The sequence below is a fragment of the Anolis carolinensis genome, chromosome 1, assembly GCF_035594765.1.
Source record: "Anolis carolinensis isolate JA03-04 chromosome 1, rAnoCar3.1.pri, whole genome shotgun sequence".
Classification (NCBI taxonomy): Eukaryota; Metazoa; Chordata; class Lepidosauria; order Squamata; family Dactyloidae; genus Anolis; species Anolis carolinensis.
Window position 1 is genome coordinate 164,529,381 of NC_085841.1, and position 27,816 is coordinate 164,557,196.

Consider the following 27,816-nt stretch of genomic DNA (forward strand, 5'->3'; position numbering starts at 1 on the left):
TGAAATCTGTGTATGGCTCAAGTAAAAATCCTTATCGTATTTCACAAATTGCAATGAATGTGATGTGTTACCTTTGGATCTAAAAATTACTATGTGTGTTAGTGATGTCCAAGCATGGTTATAAAGGGTAAGATTTCCTCATGGATGGATTTTGTAGTTCATGTCCTTTCCAATCTCAGGATGTAAATTCTTTTTTTGGCATTCATATTTGTAGCTTTATTATAAACTACAGGAAACAAGCACAGCATTCCAGACACTAAGCCATCTCCTCTTTGGCAATACGGTCTTTCTTGAGTGGTCCCATGAAAACCTTCTTCTCCTCTGCAGTCTTGAAGCTACATGACCAAATTTGGAAGGTGTGTCAATGAACTTCCGGGCAATCTTCTCCAGGGCCTGATACTTGGTCTGTACAAGCAAAAGCTTGCTCAGAGTGAGAACTCTCTTCTTGGTCCCAACAACACAGCCTTTCAACATGATGAAATCATTGGTCACTTCACCATAATGGACAAATCCACCCAGAGGGTTAATGCTCTTGTCAGATTGGTCATACTCTGTTTTTGCTCTGTGCTTCAATGCTCTGTTGAAGCATTGTTATTAATTAATTTGCCATCCTTGATTTGATATCCTTGGCCAATTTTGTAAATCATCTCGTTAATTTTGGTCCTGTGATGGTACAGCTCCATAAGACTCACAGGAGTCTGTGCAAAGTGGCTTCCATTGGGGCCTGGCACCCTGCCCATGTGGCCTTCTCTGAAGCTTGAGCTGGTCAGAAGGATGTAAATCTTTATGTTCTTAACTCTTTAAAAAGGGCTCTTCAAATGTAGTAAAAAAGGGAGCTTTTTTTAAACAATATAATTATTGGGTTTTGTTCATTGTTGCTCCCTGTGTTCTCGTGACATTCTTTTTAGGGGCTGTTTGTAGCAATTTCATGGATCTGAGCTATCATTTATCCAAAGCTATGATCTGCTGAAGTGGTCTAATGGGCTGAAGGTCAAATTTTATCCTCTCTTTTTAATTTGTTTATTAGAGACATAGGATTATATTGCAAAAGTGTTGTTTCATGGATGAACTATTTACTATAATTTAACACAAATTAAAAATGGGGAGAAGGGATGCTCCACTATGTTTCATAATTCAAGAGAAACCAATTTAGTATTCAGAGTAAATATGGCATCAGTTACCAAAAATTTCCACACAGTAGTCTGAGTTAACAGAAATATTGTTTTCTTTTTTAAAAACACCAAAACTACTACAACAAATACTTAAGTCTCCCATGCATTTACTCCATTTGTAGTGGGGTCAATTTATGACATGGCTCTCGGGTTGTTGAGGCCAAGTCTTTGCTTAGCCATAATCGCTTAGAGTATTCTTTAGTATAGGAATGGGAAGAAGATGGCTTAGCAGACTCACATTAGCTCTATCTCAGAGCAAAAAAAATATATTGTTGAAGCTTCATCTTCTCGAGTCTCACAAAAACTGTTGGTGTACCATGAGCATTCATGGCTGTGGGATTTTAGGAGTTTAACTCCCAAAGGGAACCTTTCTAGGCTCTCCCATAGGGAGGAATGATGGGAGTTTCAGCCCAATACCACATAAGAGGCGACACATTGCTTATTACTGCTCTTAGCAGAAGATGAGTTTCTATCACTGATCTATAAAATGTGAATGATACTGACACAATGTCCTATCTATCTATATCTGTTGTTTTTGGGAGCCCTTAAGTAATTTCTGACTTATGTTAGCCCTAAGAGAAATCTATCACAGCGTTTTCTTGGCAGAATTGTGTTCAGAGGGTGTTTGCCCTTGCCTTTGTCTGTGGCTGGGAGAGTGATTTGTACAGTGTCACTCAGTGGGTTTCCATGGCCAAGCATACACTTGAACCTTGATCCTTCAGGACCCTAGCTCATTACAGAAACTCTCTCTCACATGAAGATTGGTAGGTGATGGGCCATTTTATAGTTTTATAAGAACTTAAAAAGGGAATTAAACATGAGATTAGTGGATGCAAGTAATAAACCGGAGTAGCATCTTTACAGTAATGGTTGTGGGCATTTAATTCTAAAGCAGGGGTCATCAAACCTTTAAAGCAGAGAGCAGGTCCACGGTCCCTCAGAGTATTGGTGGGCCGGACTATGGTTTTGTTTTTTTTTTAAAAAGAACAATACAATATTTAAAAATAAGAACAATTTTAACCAACATAAACCTACCAGGATGTCAATGGGAAGTGTGGGCCTGCTTCTTGCTGATGAGATAGTCAAGTTAATTAGGATTATTGTTGTTTTTGTGTGCCTTCAAGTCATTTCAGACTTAGTCTAAAACTGAGGGCAAGGGTCAGATAAATGACCTTGGAGGGCCACATCCGGCCCCCAGGTCTTAGTTTGGGACCCCTGTTCTAAAGTATCTGTTGCAAATAACATTAGAAAATGCAGCAGCTCGTATTTTCAACTTAAGCAAGTAAAGATTTAAAAGCTTTTTTGAATATTGTAGGTGATATAAAAAGTGGTGATAGGCAATAACAAGTGATTCATTATTTCTAGGTTTATCTCAACCTCATTCACTGGAGAGCTTGTGCTGATCCTTGAAGTGACTCATTGTTTACTTCTTTTTCTGAAATATTTTAAAAATGCTCTTCATCAAAAAGATTCCACAGTGGTGATGCAAACTGAATAAACTATTCCCACAAACATTTAAGAACAATTTTAAAATTGGAAGTGATCACAGTAGAACATAGTGACTGATTAAGCAAATAAAAGCAGCAGCAGCAGCAGCAGCAACACAGGCAAACAAAGATGTAGCTACAGTGTTCCCTCACTTATGGCTGGGGTTAGGTTCCTGGACCAACCGCAATAAGTGAAAATCCGCAAAGTAGGGACAATATATTAATTTTAATATTTATACATTATTTTAGTAGTTATACACTGTTTTAAGTCTTTATCAATCAATCAATCGTGTGTTGATAAATCACCTCCTTCTCCTCCCGTTGTTGCTTGGGCTCCTTTTCTCCCTTTGGCTTCTCCTTCCTCCCTTCCTTAGACTGTAAATTGTATTTTTTTATGATTTATAATAGTCTTTTAGAGTTTATTGAAAAACCGCGAAAGAGCGAATCCGCAAAAAAGTGAACCGCGAAGTAGTGAGGGAACACTGTACATGCAGTGGGGACAAAATGTGGGTGTTCATCCCCCCAATAAAAATTCTCCTCCCAACATTTTCCTTTACTCCCCAATTTTGAAATTATAAGTTTTTTTTATTAAAAGAAGCTATTGTAACATTCACATTTTATGCAGAAAATTAAGAAAATAAATTATTTTATTAAAACAAAAATTATGAATAACATTGAACTCGGTGCACTGCTATCAGTTTATTAATGTTCAGCTCTATTATTATCAGCAGCATGAATTACTTAAAAATACCTATTGCACTTGCACTATTATTAACTGCTTGTCATACAATTCAGAAACAATCTAAATTATATTTTGTACATGCTACCTATTTATAGTATCGTATTGAAAACAAATAATTACACACACATACACATTTCTGGTGATGGAGGCTGGACTTCTCAACAATGCGTGACACGCTTGCCTGCCAACACTTGCTTGTTAAGACCTGTCTGCAAACCTGACCACTGATTGGTTATAACTTGCATTTCGTGGGTTTATTAGGGGGAAAAAGGTAATCACTACGACTATAATATAAGAGATGAAAAAAAATAATGATTTCCTTTTTTCCCTTTATGGTTCCAACCCCATTTTCATTCAGTGCCCCTCCAATTGCACCCCAGCATACTACCCCCCCCCCCCCCCCCGAAGTTTGGGAAGCATTGATTTAGATATATACTAGCTATGCTTGGCCACGCGTTGCTGTGGCGAAGTATGGTGGTATGGGAAATAAAGTATTGAGGAATTGGTGGTAGTTAAGGTAAAGGGTAAAGGTTTTCCCCTGACATTAAGTCCAGTCGTGTCTGACTCTGGGGGTTGGTGCTCATCTCCATTTCTAAGCCAAAGAGCCAGTGTTGTCCGTAGATTCCTCCAAGGTCATGTGGGATGACTGCATGGAGCGTTGTTACCTTCCCGCCGGAGCAGTACCTATTCATCTACTCTCATTTGCATGTTTTTGAAGTTTAGGGTTGGCAGAAGCTGGGGCTAGGAGTGGGGGCTCTCTCCGCTCCCCCAATTCAAACCTGCGACTTTTCGGTTGAGAAGTTCAGCAGCTCAGCGCTTTAACACACTGCGCCATGAGGGGCTATTATTTCCTAAAGGTTGTGAATATACAATATTTTTGGGTTTTTTTGTCTGTTGGAGGCAAGTATGAATGATGCAATTAGAGAAAATGATTAGCATGTAATGGCCTTGCAGCTTTAAAGCCTGGCTGTTTCTTCCCTGAGTGAATTTTTTGTTGGGAGGTGTTAGCTGGCCCTGATTGTTTCCTGTGTGGAATTCCCTTGTTTTTAGGGTGTTGTTCTTTATTTAGTGTTCTGATTTTAGAGATTGTATTGTTCTGTTTTATTATACCACTGTAATTTTTATATATTCTGATTTTAGTGTTTTTGAATACTTGGTGCCAGATTGTATTCAACACAATAATATTAATAATAATCATCATCATCATAATAGTAATAATAATGACTTTCGTAATACTCACTGATTCACTCCCTTCTCAGCTTCCTTTCTGGAAGAATCCATTCTTGGGAGGTGTTAACTGGCCCTGATTGTTTCCTTTGTGGAATTTCCAATTTCCCTGCTTTCAGATTGTTGCTCTTTATTTACTGTCCTGGTTTTAGAGATTATATTGTTCTGTATTATTCTACCACAGTAATTATTTTATATTACAGTAGAATCTGACTTATCCAACATTCTGCACACTGAAGTGGATTATATGGCAGTGTGGAGTTAAGATAACGCAGTTCAAAGCAGATAATATAAGATTATAAATGGGTAATATAGCTGTGTGGAAGATCCTTGAGTCTACACTGCCATATAATCCAGTTCAAATCTGATAATCTGTATTTTATAGGCAGTGTGGAAGAGGCCTAAGTGAGGCCTAACTCTGCCTGTACCCTGGGCTGATTGGGTTGCTAGGAGACCAAGTGGGCGGAGCTTAGCCTTCTAACTGGCAGCAATGGGATAAAAACAATTATTCCTCTCCCTGTAATTAGAATTTTCTTTTTATTTTCTTTTTGTTGTATCAACCTAGAAGCGTGGATGAGGGGTTGTGCTGTCAATGACTCTTATATATATATAGATTAGGAAGCTAAAGAAAATGGACAAGCAAAGACAGAAAAAGAATGAGAACACAATGAACATAAAGTTCTAGTTCGGAATTATTTTCAGTGTTTCTATTGCAAGTTCCATAAAATATTGCAAATTCCATAACCTATTTCATCATCTGTTGGAAAATAACTGCACCCAGTTTATGGGCACATATACTTTTGGCAAATGTGAATCTCCATGAATATCTGGATACCACCTTTTGAAAACCACTAATCAAGAAAAGCATGATCTCATTAGAAGTCAATTCTTTGAACAAGTGATATTCACAAACATTAATGAAATGGCACACAGGTAATTCAGCTGTTAAAGAACCATGTCTTTAAAATGCCAAGGATAAAAACATGGAACTACAAAATATATTTGGTTAGCAGAGGATGGTTGTTTCTTTGCAGTTGTAATTGCCCAAATGATATACACTTCCTTTAAACCTCTTAGTTAAAATATGCACTCAGAGATAAAAAAAAGCAAAGTCTCATTTGAAAAATAACATCTTTTGTTTACTCATAAAACATCTTGTATTAATTCACCATACAGGCACATTTCTTATTGAAGTTCAGTTACAAATAAGATGTAGTTCTTCTCTGTGTTAAGAACATAGGGTATCATTCTTTATCAATAGTCCATAGTCTTTAATATACTTGTACTCACTGAAGTCCATAATCATACTGTATCCATTGAAGTCCTAAAGCATACATGCATCCACCGCCACTGAGGTCTCAATACAAAATTGAGTCCTGAATCTGAACATGCTCAGTACAGTCCCACATCTATAGCTCCTCCCACACCAAAGAAGTACAAACTGGCAAATCAACACACACATAGAATACAGGTTAGCAAATATATACATTAACAAATAAATAGTGGAAGGCTTAGGAGGTTGCTGTTTCCAGCAGTTTCGCTTTCTACAATGTTAGAAATTTGAAGACTGAAGGAAAGATTCTTTGGAGGGCAGGATTCTTAGTTGAGGGAACATAGATTGTGCACTCATTCATAGAAAACACATTGGGTGTAATTGGGTGAGTTACACACTCTCAGAACCTGTGATATGTTCCGTTTAGGGTCACCATAAATTGGAAATGACTTGAAGGCACACAGCAACCACCACAACTCCCATCCTCCCCAATAGCAGTACTTCCAAAACAGAATTGTGAAAACAAAGAGAACAAAATTTCCTCTGGGAAAAAAGGAATCCTCTAAACAGGTACTATAAAGGGTTGAGTCTGTCTGGGGAGATTATTCCTTAGTCTGGGCAACACTGATAATGTCTAATGTGAACACATAATGTCTCTCACATTAAGGATATACTCAGGGAAGAATCTCCATGGAGGTTCTTTAGACATTGGTTGGCTGATTCTCTTCCTTCCTTCTCCAAGTCAGCATAGTGTGTCCATTGAGTATGTTCACTCCAGTTGTACACTTGTGTCTTAAAGCAGCAGAATCCTTCAGGTGCAGTGGAATGACCTAGAAGTACAAACCACTTGATAGAGGAGAAGTGTGCTATACATGAAAGTTGGTGAAGGAGGATAGTTATAACAAAGCTGTATGGAAGTCACTTCACACCCTTTATATAATATGGTGGGAATTGTAGTCTAGCACATCTGGAACAAGAGTCAGCATAGTATCATTGTTTGAACATAGGGCTACGGACAATCACTATCACAAGTGTCTGCAATCACGCTATTATGGCCACTTTTCCTTTCCTCTTCTGGTCCTATCTTTTTCTGTCTTTCATTTTATCTTCCTTCCTACTCCCTACTCCCCAACCCATCCATTATTCCATACATTTTTTTTTTCAAATGCAGGTCTCTATCTCTATCTTTCTCCTATTTGAATATCCCTCTCTCTGTTGGTGATCGCAAGAGAGGAGAGCTGTAGAGTGATGGATCCAAGGGGAGGGGCGTTGGATTAAAGAGGAGGTGTTTCTTGCGGGGGGGGGGGGGATGAAATTGGAGCAAACTTTGCTAAACATCCCTCCGCCTTACTTTATGTATGGCTCACTCTTCCATCTGTGAAGCCAATCTGAGACTCCATAGGAATAATGAAAGGGGCAGGAGGGGAATGATGCCCATGCACACATGCATTGATACTGGGAGCCATTCACAGGTTTCCCCCTTTTATGAGAAAGTGTGTTCCTCCAACTATTTAAATACAAGACAGCAATAGGAGAGACACAGTGTCGTGCAATCAGTACTGCTTACAAACGCTGTTATCCTGTTGTAATTGGAATTTACCAGCCTTGTGTGATAAAGTTCAGTGACTCCAGGTACCAGCGTTTGAATCCACAGTCAGTCTGTGTGATCTTGGGCAAGTCATGCTCTCTCAGCCTCAGAGGAAGGAAAGTCCAATACCCTCTGAACAAATCTTGAAAAAAAGGTGACAGGTTCGTCTTAGGGTCATCCTAAATTGGGAATGCCTTGAAGGCCCACAACAACAACAGACATCTGGAAAGCACCTCGCTAAAGGAGGCTGGCTTATCCAAATAGTTAATATATCCCTAGGGACCATAACTGGATTGTAAGATCTAGATCTGGGTGGGAAGAGCGGTATTTACATGAACCCATTTAGCCAAATCTATCAGCTCTCCTCCTATCTCCTTTGATTTAGCTGAATGTGGTAAGAAGTAGTTATTTGATACAGAAAAAAAAATCTAAGCCTTACATTTCTCAGTTTCCAGTAACTCGCTCATAATATCTTTTCATTAGCTTTCTGGTTCCCATCCTCCCACTCAAGGGAAATCTTTGAAAGATAATTGGCATCACCACCCTCAAATGTTTCTCTGACTTAATGTTTTTTTAGGTGGACTATAGCTTTTCAGCTCGCATATATATACAGATACACATATATTCATTTTCAGCTAGACATGTGAAGAATTGACTTTTCTTTCCAGTGGGAGTTCTTGAGAAAGTTTAAGCTAAATGGACCAGTTCTGGGAAAGCTTGCCAGCAGAAGAGAATTTCTCTTAGAAGTGATTTCTAACAAAGGATATCAGTCTTCCCCCTAGTACTTCTAGTGAGGGCTTGATGTTTAAAGCAATTTAGTATATAACACCCTATTTATCTGAAAGAATTTAAAAAAACCAGAATACTAAAGGGACAGTATTTCTTTTGCAAATTCCTACAATATCAAGGCACACAACAACACAACAGTAAACACAACATTCCAGGACATCTACTAATATATGCAATAAGTTAATGAGCTATTTTCTTGGATCATAAAGGACAAATGTTAGCATTGTGGGAATATAATGTTATTTCATTGGTCTAGTGCAATAGGGCATATAACAGTTACACATGGCTAACTCCAGATTTTGGTGGGGTCAGGGGCTCTTAGGCCAGCATAGGGCTCTCTGCTCAAATACTATCCTCAGTAGGTATGAAACACTCATGAAAGTAAGAAGCAATGTGAGGTAATGTCAAGTTTACATGTATGCCTTTCCTGTGAAAGATGACCTGCTGGAGAAGTGGATCCTAATAGACAATAGTGAAAGATAATGGAAGTTACAGATGGAGAACACCTGGAAAGCCACAAGTTGTTCACTCCTGTCCTAAATCTACCTTTCCTGTCTTTAGAAGCCATTTATTTCATTCTCCTTTATCTATTGGCCAGAAGTTGAAAGACTTTGAGCAGGAATGGCATTAGCTAAATAGTTACCAACAATTCCATTCAGAATACTCTGGAACTACATAGGTTCAGGGCATTCTGGGAGAAGAAAGTAGTGGCTGCTAGAAACTTGAGGACAGGTCTTCTGTCACTGGGGAAAAAGTAAGCCCATGTCACCATTTCTGCAATGACTGACTGCAATAGAGATTCATCTTAGCCCATCATTTATTTAGTTGGTCTGGATGATGGCAAGGGAACCACTGCAAGAAATTTACCTACAGCAGGTAAAAGTGCCTGTGTCCCTTTGACTAAATAACGAAGGTCTGACTCCTCAAAAATGGATTGCTATACTTACTAATGATAAAACACAAAGAGGCAGGTGGAACAAATGCAACTTAACAAAATCTCCATGTCATTACTTGGCATAGGTAAGGCTTAAAATTGTTTTGCTGTTGTTATTATCTACTGCTTTTTTCTCTAAAAGAGACTCAAAGTGTGAACACATTTTTGGGTCTAACTTGAATGTTGAAACAACATCATTTCATCACTAAAGGATTGCTGGAGTTCTGCCATTTTGTTGTGGCTCTTGTTCTGTAGATTTTCCACATTTGACCTCTGCCCACTCCAAGTTCCCATTTTTCTTTTGCAACTGATACTCAGTACTTCATGAATCCTGAAAATGTAGTTCACATTTTTTGGCCTCCTTTAATTTTTTAAATGTGGTCTGATGCTCTGTTTTACTGTTGTACAAATATTCTTCATATCTGTATGCCACATATGTAAATCTGCAATTAATGATATGGGATAGTTCCGGATGTATCCTGTGATCTGTAGGGTCAAGGGTTGGAATGCTTATTGATACATTTTCATCATCATCATCAAGTTTATTTATACTCTGCCTTTCTCCCCATGGAGGACTCAAGGTGACTAACAATCTCACACTTAGTCAAGTCTAAAAAGTGCAATACAAAAGTGCAGTAAAACAGATTAAAATACAATAAATACATTCAAAATAGCCTTTAAAACTCACAGCCCCCTCCCCCCAATCTCACCTACACCTCCTATGAGCTTATAGACTGAACTCAGAGGCGTTCCTCCTCAAAATAGCCTTTCAAATCACCTTGCAAAATGTTCAGCCGTTCAGATATTGGGTAGGGGCTTCTGGGCTTATAGGAGCCACAGTCCAAGAAGATTAGGAAGGCCACATATTTCTTACCCTTCCTCTAAAACCTTCTTGTTCAATATTTTGCATTTTGCTTTGCACTGTGCCTGCCTTGTTCCTTAGATTAAGGAGGTCCACAAGCTGGGGGACAGTGTGGGAAACAGTGGGGCAGCAATATTGTTGTGCATGATGTTTCCTGGCTATCTCTGGTTTCTTCCCTTGCTGCAGGCACCCATATTCTCAGGGCTCCCTCTTAGCATGCTGCCGGCGCACTGCTGGGACGGAGCCCAAATGAGCCCCTCTAGAAGTAGCCCTGCGTCATATGATGGACTCTGTCCTGGCAGTGTGCCGGCAGCACGCTAGGACGGGAAAAACCCTCATCTGATGAGGTCGTTATATTGTTTCTGATGTTTTCCCACAAAGCCTACTTGGTTTCAGTTCAGCTTTAATTTGTCCTTGTTAGTATAAAGCTAAAGCTATTGCATTTTGTAGCTTAGGCAAGTCAGAGGAAAGGTAATTTTCATTTATTTCCAAAATTATTACATTATTTTATGAGCTCTTTAAAATTTATTTAAATTCTTTACTTGAAAAAAGGGGGTATCATATTTTAATTAGTAACAGTGTCAAAGGAGAACTAGATTAATTATTGGAAATCACGCCATCCAGATGGTTTTAATTTTCACAGCAGGGAACCAACATCTTTTTAAGGTGATATTTTTCAAATTAAAATCAGCCTGGGTATTACTCATACTTGTTTAAGTTTGAGGGTGAGGTGATGTATCTTATAGTTTTGAAACTAGCCAGCGTTCATGAGCGTGTTTTGGATTTGGGAGACAAATGTGAATTTTAAAAGAGAGAGATCCGTTTTGCTTAAATGATGTTAATTGACCATTTGGCTCAAGATGAGGTGGCTGATAGGAAATCTTTTTGGTCATTATGTTGCATTGTTGAATCTATAGGACAAAGTTCACCCAAAGTTGGTTTTAATCTGACAATCAACATTATACATAGAAGAAAGAGAAAGGATTGAATTCCCTTCAGCCCTTGATGACGTATCGACATACAGCAATCATAGTGAAGGAAATGGGAGAAGATAGTTTGCAGAAAGGCAGGCCAACATACTGAACTGCTTTATACCAGGGAAAACATTTGATCCACTTTGTCCAATTGTTGGTACTTAGGAAGGCATCTTTCTCCAGGCTCTTTGGCAAAGGTTTTCCTCTGATCCTTGAGGGTCTTTCTCACCCTCCCTGTAGGTACCTTCCTTAGGCCACAGGTATTTTTCTTGATGGCCTCCTGCCACCCCTTCTCCAAAAGATCTGTGTGCAGAGTTTATGAGCCTGGCGCATTTTGCTCCCAGTTTCAAGTAGGAGAATATTTATGGATCATGGATACGCTACTGCCCTTTATTGCCCCTTTTGATCCTTAGTCTGAAATTGACTTCAGGACAGGGCTCCTCACTTGAGAACTTCTGGCTCATGTTCCTGGAACTTTATACCATTCATCTTCGAAGAGCCAATGCCATTTGCTTTAGACATATTACCTTGAAGAAGGCATTTGTGAATAACTTCTGACACGGCCCATACTTGTTAAACTTCTATTTTGTGCCCAGGTTAGGTCAAGCCAGGATAACTGGTATTATTTTAACTGTTGAGCATATGATTGCATAATATTAATATGTTTACATTGAGATGTTCGGAGACCATTGATGTTTGCCCACACAGTGCAAGGTGTTCTTGAGTTATACACAGGATTAACAATTCCGTGACCTCCAGGATAATATAGTAGCCCTTGCAAAATCATTTTTGAAGAGTGAATCCTTATATAGCTAAAATGGCACTATCCGCATACAAGAGGGAGGTGATTCGAGGAGGATTAAAGGAACTGCCTACATTGCAGAAATAACAATAAACTTTAAGGAAAAAATCTTCAAGAGTTTGAATGGGATGAGGAGTGCTGCAGACTTCTGCTGATATAAAATTGTCCATATTCGTCTATTATCACTATTTGTGGTATTGCTTGGTGTATATACACCTATAATGTGGGAAGCAGTGATTCTTCATTGTGGAACTATGTGATCTCTGAGATAGGAGTGTACTTGCAGTGATCACACTCCAGAGTGCTCAAGGAGTGTTCTTCTCTTAGGACTTTATCAGATGAGGTGAATTCAGTGTCCTAGGACACTTTCACTCCATCTAGAGCAGTGGTTCTCAACCTGTGGGTCCCCAGATGTTTTGGCCTTCGACTCCCAGAAATCCAAACAGCTGGTAAACTGGCTGGTATTTCTGGGAGTTGTAGGCCAAAATACCTGGGAACCCACAGGTTAAGAACCACTGGTCTAGAGGATGGAGCCCCACACTGAACATCACATGACATGATGCCCCACCCCCAATTCGGGTAAAAGCATCACTGGACGCTTTTACTCTAACATGGGAGGCCTCGTGTGTTGTGCTGGCTCCAATGAGGCCAGCACTAGGCCTCGCTGGGAGGGCTATGTTTTCTCCGTGTGATGGGGAAAGCATTGTCAAGAGGGAGCTGCATGTGGGGTGACAGATTTGCTCTGCTGCTCCCTCTTTCCTCCTGGATGCCAGGTGAAGTGGGGAGCTTCGCCTGGCCTTTATGATGAGGCTGTAAGTGTTATGCATTGAACAAACAACACTGCCAATGCACACTCCAGAGCTGTGTACAAAGAGCTTCTTCAAAATCTCCATCCCATTTTGGGCCAGATAAATTTGTGGGTCCATAGAGGTTTATATATATTTTTTTATGGGGAAAGGGAAGCAGAGAAATTCTACTATGTAGCATGGACAGGGGACATAATTTTAAATGGCAGTGGCCATAGCAGATCTTTTTCCTTCCTTTGTTTTGTGTCTGTTGTCTTTGCTGATGTTGTATTTTTAATGTCCTGGCAACCATGTTGCATCTTATTCTGTGCTCTAGGTCTAGCATTATTCCAGGACATTACAGTAGTGGCAGAAAAATATTGCTGTCACTCATATACAAGAAGGCAGAGTTGCCCAAGAAAGTGGCCTCCTTTTGCTGTGTGTGTTTATGAGAGACAGAAAATCTCTGACACTTTCTCAGAAAAAAAAACAGCTCAGAGAAACTGTGGTTCAGCTCTACCCTTCTAGCCAATGATAACCCAATAAACTCCCCAATAGAGTAGATGCAACTCACCCGTGGGATTTATATACAGTAGAGTCTCACTTATCCAACACTCGCTTATCCAATGTTCTGGATTATCCAACGCCTTTTTGTAGTCAATGTTTTCAATACATCATGATATTTTGGTGCCAAGTTAGTAAATACAGTAATTTTTACATAGCATTACTGTGTATTGAACTACTTTTTCTGTCAAATTTGTGGTATAACATGATGTTTTGGTGCTTAATTTGTAAAAGCATAACCTAATTTGATGTTTAATAGGCTTTTCCTTAATCCCTTCCTATTATTCAACATATTCTCTTATCCAACGTTCTGCCGGCCCGTTTATGTTGGATAAGTGAGACTCTACTGTAATTGTTGCCTTACTTTGTAGCAACTGCTTCCATGTATCAACTCTATTTGGGACATGCCGTTGGAATGAGGTCCAAGTCCTCCCTTCCGCTGGCTAGAAAGCACTTTACCAAGTCTTGTTAGCACCCTTCAGAAAGACATCTGTCCTTGCTTCCAGCATTCTGCCCCTTGTGGTGCTCTTTGAAGCGGGTTGCCTCTGCTTGCTGCCTGGAGAGGTCAGCCTTAAGTTTTTTCTGTAGTGGGGAACACACCTCTCCACAGCCTTTTCCTTAATTAGTTTTTATTCAGCAGGACTGAAATCAGTAGACTTGTTTTTGTGATGAAAAATACAACCTGGCTCAATAGTTACCAGATGTCTCTTGTTTTGAAGTGGTATAAGTTCGTTCTGTAGAAACAATGCAACATATTCCAAGCTCCAAAGATTGTGATAATCCCGAAATACCTACCTTGGAATACGTTGAAATATGTTGCTACCCTTCTATTGTTCTAATAGTCATACTGTGGACATAAGGGCTCATGGGCGCCTTCTGATTCTCTGGAAACACCTTGCTGCCCACCCCTTGGTTGTTTTTTTTTTTTTTTTGGTGTGTGTGTGTCAGGAGCGACTTGAGAAACTGCAAGTTGCTTCTGGTGTGAGAGAATTGGCTATCTGTAAAGACGTTGCCCAGGGGACACCCAGATGTTTTGATGTTTTTACCATCCTTGTGGGAGGCTTCTCTCATGTCCCCGCATGGAGCTGGAGTTGATAGAGGGAGCTCATCAACACTCTCCCGAGATTGGATTCAAACTGGCAACCTTCAGGTCAGCAACCCAACCTTCAAGTCTTCAGTCCTGCCAGTACAAGGGTTTAGCCCACTGCACCACCAGGGCCTTGCAATACAACAGAATTACTTTATCTCACTCTGTGGTCTGGAGAATATGTAGGAGGGTATCTTCTTCACTCATTCACCCTGTGACTGGTCCGATAAATGCCTATTTTTTTTTCTTCCCCTCTTCTTTTCTTCTTCCTTTACAAGCCCAGCTTCTAGTGGAAACAGACACATTTGGCAGTCAAGTCCGGATCAAAGGGAAAGAGACAGACTTTTACCTTTGCATGAACAGGAAAGGCAAGCTAGTAGGGAAGGTAAGTGTTTTCTATTAATTCATTTGTAATATGAGTGTTACCTTTAGCAGTGACTGCAAACCCCCCATAATGATGTGTTCTGAACTTTGCCTGTCAACCCCAAATGAAAAGCAGGACTTGAGGAATGTGGAATTCTTAAGCATTCATGCCTCTATTTTTTTTAAAAGAAGGAAGGGGGGTGGAGAAAAGAAACCCCTAACCCATAAAATTAAGTACTGTGGCTAACCACTGGGGTTTTATTACTGATTTCTTTGGGTACAGACAGGTTTCCATTTTACAGTTGCATAAATTGATAAAAGATGTGGGTATCTCTCCAAAACAATTGGGAGCTTGCATTACAGGAGGGAACACTCTCTTACCTTAGCGGTTTAAACAAACAAACAAACAAAATTGTAGAAACATTTTAGGGAGTTTGACAACGTCTAGAAAAGGAACAAAAATAATACTGTAATGTTAATATTACAGTCTTAAGATCTTATTCTAGATGAGCTGCATGGTTCTAATGTTACAGGAATATTTTATTACGTTCGATCCCCCGCCCACAATGAAAGTATGTAACAAATTACATTGCATTTGCCTACATAGCATATCCTTTGTTGGGATCAAGTTAAAATGAGTTCACTTGTTTTTATAGCTTCCACCATTCCCTACTTGTTGTTGGCAAATCCAGAATTTAACACAGGTGGATGGAAGGAAGAGGGCACAATTGCTCAATCAGATATGAAAACACACTTCTTTGGCTACCACACAGAATTAAAACATTGCCATTGCTATCAGAGTGAACACTGTGTATCTGTGGGGGAAGTGGATTTAATTTTGAACCAACAAAAGTCTTCTCAGACTTGCCAAAAGTCTTGAAATTTGGCAGAGGTCAGTGTTCTTTCTGTCCTGGTATTTTTCTTGTGAATTTTCAGTATTAACCACAACTTTTAATACCCACTGCAAGGGTGTGGTTTTTTTCCAGGAGTTTCCCAGGAGTTTCCAATGCAGGCTGGGGTAAATGTCTCACATCTTTGTCCATTGTCGCAGTTCTTCCTGCTATACTTTAGGACAGTCTCACTGGTGGTGTTTGGAATGGGAATGTGATATGTACCTTAAAGGTTTTTCTTTTGACAGTCATTCCTACATTTTTAGTTAACCAGGTTCAATGTTCTCTCTCCCTCTTATTTTATATAGAGTTCTAAAGTGGTTTAGCACTTTAGCACCATGACAAAACGGTAGAACAAAATTATTTCAATAGTTCAATTCATGGGACAGAGAATACTGTATATCTTCATGTATACATCTAGAGATTTAATTAAAAATCTGTCCAAAATACTGGGTTGACTTATATGTAAATACTGTAGCATAATCATGATGATGAAAATAATAATAAACTATCCCCTTCTCAGAGTAAAGTAACAAAAGGTGATGACTTAGTTTTCCTGGGAGATTATTATTATTAATAATGCTTTATTTGTATACTGCTCTATCCCCCCAAGGGGACTCAGGGTGGATTCCATCATAGGTAAAACATTCAATTACCAAAATTATTAAGAAGAAGTAGCAATTCCTTCTATTGTCTCCACCACAACATGCTTCTGGTCTTTCTGGGTAAGAAAATATTGGTGCTAGTTTCCAGAGATGGTTGTCTCTCTTTGGAGGCACTAGCACTTTCTTCTGTCCACAGAATGACTCTTGATGTACCTATGGGTGGCATTGAATTCTCTAATTTTGGCCACAAAGAATTCCTTCAATTTATACACGACTTATGTTTGAGCATATGTGGCAGATACTGAGGGAGGAGCATTGAAGCAGGTGTTGAATTCATTGAGGAGATGACATAGGGATGTAGGAAAACCATACCCACCTCATAGAGTACTCATAGAGTATTTGGAAAAGACACATTAAGCTTGGGACTAGTGTTAAACTGATGCAAACAACAGGATGAAACCCTAGAATGTTTAGGGCAAGTCTGTGTGGGGAGGCTGAAGCAACTGTTACAAGATGTGAAACCCTGAAAGAGAAAACCCTAACTTTTCCTGGAACTGTTGGATAGTCTGTAGGAGTCCAAAGGTATAGAACTAAACCATGTTTCCAAATGGAAAGCAGGTGCTGGAACTGCTGCATGGTGGTGTCATTTACTTCTGAGATTAGAGTTGTAGGTCAGATATGCCTCATAATGTTGAAATAGTACTTAGAATCGGATTAAGACTGGGTGGTGAGTGGTGGTGGGGACTACATTCAAATCCCCATTCAGCCATGGCACTCTTTGAGTGATGTTGAGTCAATCAGTATCTCTCAGTCTAATCTATCTCATGCAAATGGCATGATTGTCTGGGAAAGAATTATGTTCAGTGCCTTGAGCATTTTGGAATACAGGTGAAATATCAATTATATATTAGGAGTATTGATATTAATATGAGAAATATACATTATATTATTATTATTATTATTATTATTATTATTATTATTATTAATTAATGTAGTGCTTTCTAATGCTTAGAGTCATTCACATAGATTATAATTCTTTCAGATTAGATCTCCTTACTTGATCAGAGTTGGTTGCTTGATGTACAATGTCATACATCAGGCATCTCCGCTCCCAACAACAAACAAAGACGTTTCTAACCATTAAGACTGGCAGAGGGTGGGGGGAGGGGGGAGGGGTGAAAAACTACTTGACATAAATGGGAGATAAAAGTGGAATTAGCAAGTGTAATGTTACCGAGAATATGCGATTGGATGTGTATGTTGATGGATTTTGTTGTTGTTCCACTGGTATTTACAATACCAGTTTTTTTTTAAAAAAAAGACTGGCAGAATAGGTGGTAGATAACACCAGGGCCATAGCCAGAAATTTGGGGGGGGGGTGGTTGAATTTTTTTTTTTAGCAAATTATGAAGAGTAGTTCCATAATGCAAAATAATTTAGAAATCAGGCTCCATTGATAAATTTCAGTGGACACTCATGGGGATTTGGTTAACCAGTTAAAATTCATGAGTAAACCAGGGTTTATTTAAACCTGAAAAATTTGAGGGGGGGTTGAACCCCTAATCCCCTCCCCCCACCATATAATCTACAAATATTTGTATCAAGACAGTCTTGTTTCTGTGCTTAAAATGGAAAAAAGAGAAATGTTTGTCTGGACACAAATAACAGGAGATCCAGGAATAACATAGCCATCAGAAAAGTGTAGATCAAAAGAAGCAAAGGTTTTGAAATGAAAGAAATTTTGTTCTATGCAAAATCCTCCAATTTTTCTTACTGAGATCTAGCCAACAAGTGACTTCATTTTTTCTACACATTTTTATAATTTCAAATCTACAAACATGTATGTGTATATTAAGCAAAATCCATTGTGAGTTCTATGTAGAATAGATCTGTTGAAAACAATAGGGCTTGAATTAATTTGTAGCTAACAAATCCTATTCATCTCAGCCGGTCTGCTTGAGAAAAGACTTGGAGCTCATTACCCGTTGTCTCTTTCTGTGTATGGATTTATTTGTGCCAGTATGCATGTATGTTGACATGTGTGTACACAGCTATGGTCTGTCTGTCTATTTGTCTCATCTCTCTATATCTCTCTGATCATCAGTCTTGTCTGTTTTTGGTTTTGTTTTTTTTGCCTGTCAGGCAGTTTGTCTATCTATTGATGTGTCTGTATGGTATACATATGCATATGTAAAAGCTTAACATCTTATTCTTATCCTACCCTTCCCTTTCCTATCCCAACCTGGTGACAATTTCATAAAATACATTGGCCTGGCGAGAAAGGATACAGTATAAATATTCTGTTTTGGAAGGAAAATTGTTCTGTCCAGATGCATTGCCTGTATTAACAGCTTCTTGGGGGGAGGAACAGAAGGGGGAAAATATTAGCGATACTAAAGGTTATGTTTTTAATTAGTATGATAACTTTCAGCTCTTTTAATGGCAATAGGTTGAGTAACTGCATTTTTAATATACCAAATGCTCTCAAAAAAGCCTGTAAACCCCAAGATACAAGTTTGTGCTTGGGTTATGATACACATTTTTAAGTCTACCATGGGAGGGGAAAGAAACCCATAAAGCTCCTTTGCAATCACCCCGGAGTGTTTGCTTGCCAATAATTAAACTGTGGGCTGTGACTCCTCCCCACCCCTAGCTCATTTCCTATCGACTTACTCCGTGTAACCCTTCACTATACCAACAGATGCCATCTGGCTTTCTTCTCCTTCTCAGTGAACATCTTTGGATAGCTCCCCAGCTGAAAACCTGGTTTGAGTTTAAAATTTTTGTTTCATGTAATCATGAACAAAGGGTATTACAAATGAGAGCAGGTTGTTGCTATTCTCGTGTTGGGCAGTCTGACAGAAGTTAACTATTTCAGAAACAGGACATGTTACCTACTGGGAGGCTCTAGGATGCAAGTGCCCGGAGTCATTCAGGCTGCCTTAGTTTTCCATCTTTCCTTCAGCAAGGCCAATTTACATCTCCACCAGCTCCTTTGTGCCAAACCTTCCAGTGGAGCTTTCCCAGGATCCTGGAATGTAATCTCCCTGGATTTCTCTCCTCTCTCCACCCCACACAACCGCCGTCTCCATTTCTTATTCATTATTGTTTGTCACTTCACAGCTAGATTTGGCTATGATATTACAAACAGGGTTCTAAATCTGTTTATTGTATGTTTGTGTTCCATGCATACACACAGCTGGACTATATTAGCCAGGGTGAGGGGAGAGGAGAATATCGCCAAATCAGCCCACATAGCAAGTATAGCTAGTGTAGACAAGGCTAATAGTTTTAAAACATAATCAGGCTAGTCAAGGTTATATTCTATTTAGTTTAAGGTAAAGGTAAAGGTAAAGGTTTTATTTATTATTATTTATTTACAGTATTTATATTCTGCCCTTCTCACCCTGAAGGGACTTAACGTCAGGGGAAACCTTTACCTTTACTAAATTTCCTATTTAATAGATGCAACTATCTTTCGGGTTGCTTAGGTCAGCAACGAGCAGGGGCTATATATATATTTTTAATTGTCGGGTGCTCACCCCAACACAGGCTGGCCTCGAACTCATGATCTCTTGGTCAGAGTGATTTATTGCAGCTGGCTGCTAACCAGCGTGTGCAACAGCCTGGCCCCTGACATTAAGTCTAGTCGGGTCCGACTCTGGGGGTTGGTGCTCATCTCCATTTCTAAGCCAAAGAGCTGGCGTTGTACATAGACACTTCCAAGGTCACGTGGCCGGCATGACTGCATGGAGCACCATTACCTTCCCGCCGGAGCAGTACCTATTGATCTACTCACATTTGCATGTTTTCGAACTGCTAGATTGGCAGAAGCTGGGGCTAACAGCGGGAGCTCACCCTGCTCCCTGGATTCGAACTGCCAACCTTTTGGTCAGCAAGTTCAGCAGCTCAGTGGTTTAATCTGCTGCACCACTGAGGGCTAATTCATTTAGTTTACTCTAATTTAAATGGAGGTAAACTGGCCTGTACTACCTGTTCTACCTCTCAATTATTAAAGATGTGTATTTTACACATACACTGCACATTTTGGGTTTTGATGCTGAAATTTGAATTTTTAGATATTTGCACTGGTATGAAAAAGGCAGGATTAGAGCAAGAGCTGTTAAAACCAGAGGCCTTGTTCTTATGTTCAGAGGGAACTGTGCAAGCCTCCCTAAAACACTGTTTTGTTTTTTAAGATAATAGGGCTTGGCAGAGTCTCTGAGTTTGACCCACAAACTGCACCATTCCTTACATGTCAGGAGCAAGCCTGACATAAAAGCCAAAACTCCAGACAAGAGCTCCAGAGCCCAGCTGGGGGGTGGCAGCATCAGCAAAGAAGAGGGAGAGAGGAGGATGTAGTAGCATCATTAGGGTTCGTGTTACTCAGTAGAGTAACTTCTGATATCACATCCTTTTCTATTCTTGAGTTGGAGTTCTGTGGATTCTGGCTACCAGAAATGGAGATTAGCCTTCTCTGGCCCCACAATGCATGAAGGCACCAACACAGACTGTACAAAAATGTCTAGAGTCAGTTCAGTTTGCATCCTCCTAGTTATGTCAATGTCAATGGGAGGAGGAACAGTAGCCATCGCAAGGCAGCTGACCACTTGTGCATGAAAAAGGCCCTAGGATTACTTCAGGTAGGGCTAGGATTTCCTAGTAGGACTAGTCAATGATATTGTCAGTCAGTCTCTGCGTGTCAGTAATGAGAATACCAGGCTAAATGAACCAATAGTCTGACTCTGTATAAGGCAGCTTCCCATCTTGCTGTGGAAAAAAACTCAAGAGGGATTATTAAAGGAGGAAAGTGGGCTTAATGCCACATGGCTACAATAAGAACCTGGAAAAGTTACTTTTTAAAACAATAGTGAATATGCTAATCAGCATACACATTGACCATGCAGACTGAGGGGTCCTGGGAATTATAATTCAGAAAGTAACTATTTGAAGAAATGCTGAAACCAGTCCTGATCAACAGATATTTTGTCAGTGTTCTGAACAAGCAGGGTCTGGCAACTTTTCAAAAACTAATTTACAATCCTCAAAGACATACTTGGGATGTACTTCAGTGTAGAATTGCACTGTTTGCTGTTAGCCTCATATGACCGTACATGTTGGATACAAAAAACTTTCCTACCCAGGAAGTAATGTCTGTGTAAAGAATTGCAATAATATGAGCATCTCTTGCTATTTTTGCGAAGTGTGTAGGTTGCAGAAATATCTATATAATTTTAGGTTTTTGGAAAAGTATGTTCATTTTTTTATATATTAACATTTGTGGCTTTCCAGAGCCTTCAGGTTGGGGTGGACTGTGCAAGCTTTACTCTGCTCAGTATTTTCTTTCCAACCACTCTTCAATCTTATATAAATTATATAAATATTTTCTAACAAATTGAACTTTCATATAAATAGATGTTTTCACAGTCTATAGCGTAGGGTATGGCAAGCCATAACCCAAATGGATGGCCTTGAATACTTCCAAATTCAATCTATTGGACTTAAATTTATCTGCGTATCAAACATCCTAAGTTGAAATAAAAGGATTTCAGGAGGTCTGGGAGAGCCATTGCCAGTCAGAGTGGAGAGGGCCAATGTCTGTGTCAGAGGTTCTTGACTTTTGACCCTTCAGCTGTTTTGAACTTCATCTTCCATAAGTCCCATCTAACATGGTCAGTGGTTAAGTATTTTGGAAGCTGAAGTACAAGCCACCTGTAGGACCACCAGTCTTCATAAACAACTATGTGGACCAATGATCTTACCAGAGCGTGGAAAAATTCCCTTTTGGACTACAGTGTCCAGAATTTCAGAGGCCATGCAGGCTGGGAGATTCTTGGAGTTATACTCTGAAAAGTTATTTCCCCAAGATCTGGATTTACTCAGTATAGTGTTTTAACTTTGATTTTGTAGCCTTTTCAAAAATGGGTTGTTTACCTGGCAGCCCCCAGAGAACCTTTTGGCTATTGTCTGTGTAGCATACATATCTCTGCTGTAACATGAAGAGCAAGTATTTTAAGATATTCCCTAATGTTAATGTGTACCCACTTCTATAAAGTACTTGATGAATACTTAGCTATGGAAATTTTATGGGAAAACTGGATTGCCTTCAGCATGGAATCTACAGCAGAACTGGGCATAATGCAGTGTTCTAGATGTTACTGGACTGTACTTCCTATCAGTCTTGGTCAGCATCAATAATGGTAAGAGATGCTGGGAGCTTGTAGTCCAGCAATATGTATGGGAGAAGGTTTGGCTCACTTCTGATCTATACTGTAGTATATTGTGAATACAGTAGAATCTCATTTATCCAACATAAACCGGCCGGCAGAACGTTGGATAAGCGAAAATGTTGGATAAGAAGGAGGGATTAAGGAAAAGCCTATTAAACATCAAATTACGTTATGATTTTACAAATTAAGCACCAAAACATCATGTTTTACAACAAATCAACAGAAGAAGCAGTTTAATACACGGTAACATTATGCAGTAATTACTGTATTTATAAATTTAGTACCAAAACATCACAATGTATTGAAAACATTGACTACAAAAACACTGACTACTAAAAGGCAGATTGCATTGGATAATCCAGAATGTTGGATAAGCGAATGTTGGATAAGCGAGACTCTACTGTATAAGTGTAGGAATGAAGGAACTAGACAAAACCCTGACATGTAAAGATATATCATTTGATACGAAAGTTGAATTGTCCATGATATGGTATCTCCCATTTCTGAAAGCTGGGCAGTTAAAAAAGCTGATAGGAAAAAAAAAATCAATTTATTTGATTTGAAATGTGCAGCTGGAGTTATCATAAGCATTAACTAGCTTTGCCCAGTGTTAATGTTGATCAGTCCTGTGAGTATTTAGCTGCTTGTGGGGCTGACTGATTTGCAAACTGGCCAAAGTGGTAATTGTAGATGGGTCCTTTGATACATATAATAACTCATATGTCACAGTTGGGAGTTCATGAAAAGTATTTGTTTTACCGATGATGACGACAACAATCATTTTGTTATTTTTAATAAACACTTTCAAAGCATGTACAAATATGGCTCTTGGATGCCAGACCTTCGATATCTCTGGAAGGTTGATGTGGATTTTGGCATAAAGGGCCCATAATTGGCTGGCTCTATGAATTTACTAAATTGAAGAAAATCACAATCAAAATACTAGTTCTTCCAAGGGTTGTCACTGATTTGGGAAAATAAACAGAGGTGTCATATGAGGGCTTTTCTCCCAGGGAAATGTTTTTGAATGAAATGACCGTGTCATGGCACTTACGGATGTCGTCTGCTGTTTTTACTGCAGTAATTCTTTGTCTTGTTAACGTCATTTACTTGCACATTTTAAAATATTATGCTAGTCTGTGTAAAGCAATGAAGTTTATAAATTATGCAGTGGCCTGTTCCCATGCCAGATTAGTTCCTCGACTTTTACTGTATCTCTTGAAGATTTCTTTAGAAGTTACAAGGACTTGAAATTCAAACCATCCAGGAAATCACCTTTATATTTTCATTATTTCTTGAGATAACCTTGGAATTTTAAATGTTTTATTCTTTCCACCTTTTCCCTCATCTTTCAGGAACGTTTTCCCCCTGCTCACATTTAAGGCCTGAAGCACATAAGTCACTCACTCCACATGGTCTGAAGTTAAACTCACTATACAATGAAAACAGATGAAGCAAGGGTTTTCACTGAGAAACTTTTAAAGATTTTCTGGTGAGATAAATGCTTTCCAAGCCAATATATTCAAAGTTACCAAGGAAATACTACTAATACCAGATGGCGGGAATCGCTGTCATTGTTAGAGGACCACAAACAAATTGTAGTTTCATATCAAACACTAGGTTGGCTATACTTATAACACCAACTCTTGCCAGGCATGTTCTTTGAAGGATAGTAAGGATTTGAGATTGTTTGCATATTAAGTAACAAAAAACATGCTTTATGGAAATCCAAAGAATGGTAGTACAGTAGAGTCTCACTTATCCAACATAAACGGGCCGGCAGAACGTTGGATAAGTGAATATGTTGGATAATAAGGAGGCATTAAGGAAAAGCCTATTAAACATCAAATTAGTTTATGATTTTACAAATTAAGCACCAAAACATCATGTTATGCAACAAATTTGACAGAAAACGTAGTTCAGTACGCAGCAATGCTATGTAGTAATTACTGTATTTATGAATATAGCACCAAAATATCATGATATATTGAAAACATTGACTACAAAAATGCATTGGATAATCCAGAATGTTGGATAAGCGAGGCTTGGGTAAGTGAGACTCTACTGTACCTTGAAATAACCATGATCCATTTGATGTCCACGCCAATGTACAGATCAACTTATATGACACTGGAGGAATACATATACGCTTGCCCAATAAGAAGTGAGTGCCTTGTTCCAACATTTTCTGGCAAATTCTAAGTAATCTAGCATGCCAAAAAAACAAAAAAAAAAACAAAAAACAGAAAGTAGTGGGCATACAAGAAAAAAATGCCATGCTATTCCAATAACTCGCAATAAATGAGACACTTTGGAAAGTAAATTGCTCACTTCGATATACTTAAGTAGCTACAGTAAAAGAGATATAAAATGTAGTCCTTTAATTTGGTTTCTCTTTTGGTCTCTTTGGCCTCATGAGCTTGGAAGTCTCCACCAGGAACTTCACCGAATGCCTTTGGATAACCATGCTGTTTACAATTGCCATTGTAGCTTGGATTCACATTGGACTCTGCCCCATAATAGACATCTGAAGTTATCTCCCAATGTTTTCAATGGGATGCATGTTTTGACGGGCACTCCAGAAAGATGATTCTCTTTTAACTCCATTGTTTTCAATGAGATTCATGGTTTGGCAGCTCATCTGTAAGCACATTCCATAAGGCTTTGTCAACCTCCAAGCAGCTCGTACAAGAATTTTCTCATCCAGACGCTGCTTTCTCCTCCAACTATCTTGCACGCAAATTTCCACACAGAGCTGCCAATTTTTTTAAAAAGTGCTGATGGGAAGCAAATTGGATGGCGTAGAACATGAGGAAGGTTTGGGATAATTTATAGGTACTGCCAGAAATTACAGTATCCAGATCAAAAATTAAACTTGCCATTCTATAATGGCCCTTAAAAAACATCCCTGCCATCTGTAATAATGAGCCAAGTGGGTTATATAATTGATATAAAATATTGTATTTGATATAATACTGCTGTCATTCAACACCACCTTCGCTGTTCTGTCAATGATCAGTAAATGGGGGAATCTTTTGTGTTGAGGACATACGTTTTGTCTATTCACAGTGCTGCATTTTAGTCGCAAATTCTATAAATGGAAGATATTAATGTATATAAACATTGATCTTTCTGTTGTGGTTGAATTCCAGTTTGGTTACAGTGCCAGGTAGATAATTTTTAAAATGCTAAAAAATGTCAACCTGACATACAGTGGAACAAAAATGTAAATATTTAAGATCCCAGCTAAGCTGTTTTACATTATCTTCAGTGTGTGCTGCCTTTAAAGTCCTTCAGATTTTGCCAATAGTTGCTGGTAGGCTTTCTGAGGGTAGGAATTTAGCTGCTTCAGCCAAACCAGAGACAAAATACGGTTCCCATTCCCACTGTGCACATTTCTGATCTGGGCTTCATCTCCAGCTAGAAGTAAGTTTGAGGATGTTCAAAGGAGGTTTTCATTGAAAGTTGCCTTGGATGGGGAGATAAGGAGACCACAGGAAACATTTTTCCCATTTAGGCATATTTACAAAAATGGGAGGCTTAAATAGGGGTAGCCAAAATTATTTGCTTCCCACTTCATGTCCCTTTTGCATATAGTCATGTATAAGTCTAGAATGAAAAAAGAGTATTTTTTATTTATTTAAAGCATTCATACTCCATCATTTAGCTGAAAAGCTTCCCAGAGCAAGATAAGTGGTATGACAGCTCCTGCCTGGAAGCTTACAATTTGAGTTTAACATATGGCACAGAAGGAAAACACACTTTTATTTGTTACATCACATGTGTTGTCATAGACAATTTTTGCTAACATACAGGTTTTACAGGCAGTGCCCCCAGCATATACATTTTCATATGCCACTTTCCTTAATATATACTTTTTGTATTTCATTTATTATTAATTTTTAAAATATCTTTCATGGTCAGAATTCCAGGGCGATGTACAAAATTTATTATAAAAACAATTCAGTTCTCCAGCAGACATCTTTTTCTGTTCTGTTTGAGATTCATCACAAAATGTCAACATGTGTGCAAGCTGAAGAATAGCCATGTTCTGTCCTGCATGTTAGCTCATAAAGTACATATTAGAATGCTTTGTGCAAAGTACATTTATTCTCTGCCCTAAGGGTAAAAAACCCCCCAGAGAACTGATGTTTCTGTTGCCCTCAAAAGCACATCATTCAGCTGTTTGGAAAGACAAAGGTAGAATGATCTGAGTTGGAGAGTGATGATTCTTTATTGAACTATAGGGTATAGTTGCACTGCATAGTTATATGTGTTGAAAACCATTTGAACTGTCATGGCAGCATCCTAAGAGGCCATGTAATTTGTACTTTGATCAGATACATAGAACTCTCCACTTGATAGCTATAATACAAATCCTTAAATATACCCTTATTAGAAGAATTAAGGATCAAATCAGGACACCTTGGGAGCTTGAGTTGCTGAGAGTGATCTTTAGCAAAGAATTCTAAGTGAAAAACCTTTGAATGAAATATTGGGATTTAAATTAAAGTGTTATTAAGTATTTGTGTATTTTGTTGCACTTCTAGTGCTTTTGTCAGCTGTCCTGAGTCCCTTTTGGGGGATGGTGGCAGGACATAAATAAAGTTTTATATATTTTATTATTATCTATTTATAATGGTGTGGTGCAGATAAACCTTAACATTGTTACATTGCAACGAGAAAAAAATAGTTTTTAGCACTGCCATCTTAAGAAAGAAGAATTGCTATTTTCTCCATCAAAAGAAAAGTTGTTATTAAGCCAATTTGGGATCACACATTCCCTGATAATATGAATATAATATTTGTTGGAAGGTGTTGAGCGTGAATAACTGTCATTAATGAAACCAATAATCCATATATAATGCACAATTACATCATATGTAAATTTTGGAGAACGGTGCGTCTAGTCAAACTGACCCTATAGTTTTAAAACCATAGAACAAAATATAGTGCTGTTAGCATCTCTGCAACATAATAATTGCAAGTCATGTAACAGCCATAGATCTGTGACAATGACAACGATTCTCACATATCTTGCAATCTCTGCATATGCTACTTTTGAAGCCTTATGCACAATCCCCACTTTTCAAAACTCCAGGAAGAAGACAAACAATAGGGTTACAGAAAGCCTGTTGTTTGTGCCTATTTCTAACATGAATTCTGGTATACATACGAGTTCTTCTCTTTTTCTGTCCAGTATCATTTCCTTCTGGTTCTGAGGCTACCTTTCTTAATGCCCACCTCCAAGGACAAATTTTAAATTCAGTGAAGAGTTTATCAGTTCCATATCCATGTCTTATAGGAAGGGATGCTCTCTGGAAACAACTTTTGTGGGTTGCTTAGCTTCCAAGTTATATAGGCACTTAAACCACATTTTATAATATTGACCACAAACATTAATGTGCTTAGATACGTATGTGGCATAACGCTACTCCATCT

At 38.8% G+C, this 27,816-nt stretch overlaps 1 protein-coding gene across 1 annotated transcript in view; it reads left to right on the top strand.

Annotated features, from left to right (window-relative positions):
- Positions 1 to 27,816, top strand: part of fgf18 (fibroblast growth factor 18) — a 148,305-nt gene that overhangs the window by 98,538 nt on the left and 21,951 nt on the right. The window contains exon 4 of the mRNA XM_062958039.1: positions 14,565 to 14,671. Coding sequence (XP_062814109.1) covers positions 14,565 to 14,671 — 107 coding nt within the window. The remainder of the gene's footprint in view (positions 1 to 14,564; positions 14,672 to 27,816) is intronic.